Source organism: Poromitra crassiceps (assembly GCF_964638095.1).
Source record: "Poromitra crassiceps genome assembly, chromosome: 1".
Taxonomy (NCBI): domain Eukaryota; kingdom Metazoa; phylum Chordata; class Actinopteri; order Beryciformes; family Melamphaidae; genus Poromitra; species Poromitra crassiceps.
In genome coordinates, this window is record NC_139623.1 from 98,988,539 (window position 1) to 98,992,650 (window position 4,112).

The 4,112-nt window shown below is 42.9% G+C and overlaps 1 protein-coding gene across 1 annotated transcript; it reads right to left on the reverse strand.

The window, feature by feature from the left end:
* Positions 1-665: 665 nt before the first annotated feature.
* On the reverse strand, positions 666-1,781 carry LOC310772276 (1-phosphatidylinositol phosphodiesterase-like; the record flags this gene model as incomplete). Its single annotated transcript, XM_083632039.1, has 2 exons — positions 666-1,515; positions 1,729-1,781. 2 exons carry the CDS (start codon positions 1,779-1,781, stop codon positions 666-668), a joined length of 903 nt encoding a protein of 300 aa, XP_083488165.1.
* Between the last annotated feature and the right edge of the window lie 2,331 nt (positions 1,782-4,112).

A 4,112-nucleotide genomic window follows, 5' to 3' on the forward strand; every position in this document is an offset into this window, starting at 1 on the left:
CGCGGACTGCATAATCGGGCACGTCGGGCAAATGCCCAGTGGCCTGGCCTGGCCTGGCCTAAAAAAAAAAAAAAAAAAAATTTTTTGGTGCTCGCAGTAGGCGCCGCCTACTGGTTTACTAGTGGTTTTATTACTTTATTCAGGGTTAAAGTGGGTGCATCTCATTGTAAAATTGGACTCGGCCCAAATTGTGCTTCAAACGGCCCAAATTGTGCTTCAAACGGCCCAAATCTGGCTACAAACGACCCAAATTGGGCTTCAAACGGCCCAAATCTGGCTTCAAATGGCCCAAATTGGGCTTCAAACGGCCCAAATTGGGCTTCAAATGGCCCAAATTTTTCGCCGCCGGCCCGTATCGGCCTGGCCTGCTTGGTATCTAATGCCCGGCCTGAATTAGGATCTCAGTCCGCCCCTGCTTGAAGGCAACATTATTGTATGTCAAATCATACAGCAATGGAGAGTGAGGATATCTTAGATTACTGTTAGAGCATTTCTATAACATCATGCAGTAAACTGTGGACAAAGACAAGGACAATACATTTTGGATTACCATGAAGGCATTTCCCATTTATTAGACATAGTAGAGTACTGAGATGGCAGAGAAATGATTGCATAGTTGTGCATCAGATTCAAACCCTCACAAACACTTGATACACACCAAAGCTTTACCACCAATTTAAACCGATAAGAGTTTGAATGAGGTCAATACCAGGAAAGTCCATGGCAATGACACCAAAGCATGGTTTGGGATGATTTGGGTTAAACTGTGTCAAGTACTTATTGAGCCATGGGTTGACCTTTTCAGCCACCCTTTTCGGAGTTAGAAACATGCCCCAGAATGTACCGAAGCCAGTCCCGCTAGAGTAGGTGAGAACAATATTATCCCCTCCACAAGCGACAGTGGCTTGGTTCAAGTGTTTAATTATGGCATTGTCTTTATCTTTAATGTTTTCAACCTTATTGCCATCTTTACTCTCTGTATCTATGAGAGGGATTCCTAGTGTGAAGGTGCTTTTCTGTACAAAGACTATTTTGCCCCTGACCTGACCCATGTTGGGCATTCCAGAGCTCACCCAAACATGCTTGTCGTTGCCAATCAGACTCTGCACCATTTGATTGACACTCTCTTTTTCAAAGGACAGGAGTGGTTTGACTCGGATGATAACGGCCTCGGTCTTAAACTCTGACAGGAAGGCTCGCACGGTGTCCAGGACCTCCTTGAAAGTGCTGTGCTGGTACATCACCCCGTGCATCACGTACATGGTGTTGCCCAGAGCAAACACTTTGAGGTCCAGGTAACGCACGCCCACCCTCAGCTGATCCTTCAGGGACAACACCTGGCATTCGGCCTCCGGGCCTCCGTGGAGGGCCATGCTGTCGTGGGTGCCCGGGATGGTGAGGAGAGAGAGGGTACGGAAGTCCTCAATGCCCGCCATCCAGGGGATGTTGTAGGAGCCCGGGAGTACAAGGTTTGCATTGTCGTTGAAGAAAAGGTCCTTTCCGTGGCACAAAATCCTAGAGAGATAGAGATTTAAAGATCAGTCAGAATCCTGTGAGGGATGCTAACTCATATACCACCAAGTGGATCATAGGGCCGCAAACCACAACCACACTACACCAAACATGTTTTTGCGGCTTTTACATGGTGGGGTTGCTAGCCCCATGCAAAACACCCATAAATACCAGAGTAATCTTTTGAGTCACAGCACATGTGATGGTTATACTCACATGAGGGACAGCACTGTATAGGGGAAAAGCAGATTTTTGTGACTGGTCTTCATTCTCACAGACAAATCAGCACTCTGTCAAAGGGTTTGAAAGAAGAAAGTTATGCATTGCAGCTTGTTCATTAATTTCAATGTTCAAAGATTAGCCTTGAGTATCTTTATCTGAAATGATCCAAAGTAAGCTGACAATTGTAAAGTTTTGATTAATTCCAGATTTGTTACCATACCTTACAGTTCGGAAGATTTCACAGCTTACACACTGCAGCCGTCAGCATTGGGGAACTGTCTGAGTAGTGAACTCAACAAAATCCTTAACTTATACTGTTTGGATATCTGCAATATTATAGGTGTGGACTGATAATATGACTCATAGATATCGCCTTTTTGTTTGTGGTTATTTCAGGTCACACTCTGTGTTTGTATTTCAGATTGTGCTGTTTGCTTCCCGAGTATTTGAGAAGGTGGATCCCGTGAGAAAGTCGTTGTGAAAAGAAATTAAACCAGATTGGATTGGATTTCTTTATTGCGTGTTGATAAAAAAACAAAATGTATCTTGAGTGTTGCCACAGTTAAATAAGAAATGATAAATACAGCATTTGGCAGTAATCCACTGACTAGACCATACAATAAGATGTAAAGGATCAAAGGGTGTACAGTATCAACTTCACCATAGATTTAGTGACATTTGAAAGTTTGCCAGTAGGTTCTGACATTCTGACTGACCAAAACGTTATCAGAGTGATACAAATTGCCTTGGGCAATAGGCTGTTGAATTACATGTGTCCAAGTTGGCTGGAAACAATACAATTCATTGTATTGTATTGTATTGTATTGTATTGTATTGTATTGTATTCAATCAATCAATCAATCAACTTATAAACAATACAGGAAACATTTAGAAGTGCATTAGAAACACACACGCTCTTGCCCCAACAATGCAACATTGTGGAAAACCATAAAAAGGATTAAGAAATATAAATTAAAAGATTTAATTGTATACTTCAGAAAATGTATACATTTAATATAAATTTTCTGAAATATTTTGTTGAAATAGGCTATTGAGAAACATGTTTAAAGGGGAAAATGCACTTATCCCATGCAAAAAGAGCTGTAGCGATCCTCTAAGAAATGTTATCACAAGATAATAACTTGTTCACAGAAGAAGTATCTTGTGTAAGTTAAGTTAAGTTATCCTTTATTTATCCCCATGGGGAAATTAATCCTCTTCATTTGACCCATCCTCTACTCTGAACCTTCGTAACTAGGAGCAGTGCCAGCCGCAGCACCCGGGGACCAACGCCCGGGGACCAACTCCAGTTCTTTTGCCATTGCCTTGGTCAGGGGCACTGATAGGAGTCTTTTAACCCTAACATGTCCTGGGTATATGACCTGGATAAAACCCACACGCACATGGGGAGAACATGCAAACTCCACACAGAAAGTACCTAGAACGGAACGGGTTCGAACCTGGGATCCTCTTGCTGTGAGGCAACAATGCTAACCACTGAGTCACCGTGCCGTGTACACACATATCTTGTGTGCACAAGATACAAAATATCACCTTTCAGGACTTTAGGGGCTCCGACTCGCAAGGCCGGATTAACCATATGGGCAACCTGGGCAGGTGCCCAGGGGCCCTCGGTGTGAAGGGGCCCTCCAAAAAAAAAAAAATTTTTTTTTGGCTCAGGCTCATGTTGGGCTCCACAGAACTATGACACAAATCTAAGACCAATCAGGACAAAATACAATTTGTTTCCAAGAAGATTAAGTCTGATGATTTAGTGTCATTGGATGCCTGTGGGCAAGTGGTGACCAGGGGCGCGGGAAGTGGGGGTGCTTGTGGTGCTGCAGCACCCTCTGCTGTTTTGTATTGGAAATGTAATGTCAATTAAAATATATATATACCGTATATATGATTAAAATGTGTTTTATATGTTTTATACTGCGATATTTAGGGTTTAGTTGAAGACTATGAGCAAAGCAAAGAGGGTGATATTATTTTTGAGGTTTGGTTTATAATAATAAGATAATAAAATATAAGACTAAATAATTTCAGTGTTTCTGCCTCTGTTGCTGTCTGTTGTAGTGTAAAACAACCTAAAGGGAGAGCAGGTGGTGACATGAAAGTGAGTGCACTGGCGATTATACGTTGGTGCACCGGATGCACGTGCAACCCCTAGTGGCCAGATGATTTTTTTATTTTATTTCTACATAATAAACTATTTAGATGTCCCCCATTTGCGCGAGATAGAGCGCGAGAGACCGAGGCAGATAGAGAGGGAAAGAGAGAGAGAGAGCGAGAGACAGAGAGGGAGAGAGAGAGAGAGAGACGAGACATGAGAGCAGGGGAGGGAGAGAGAGCCACGGCTGGCACCCAGCTGCTTG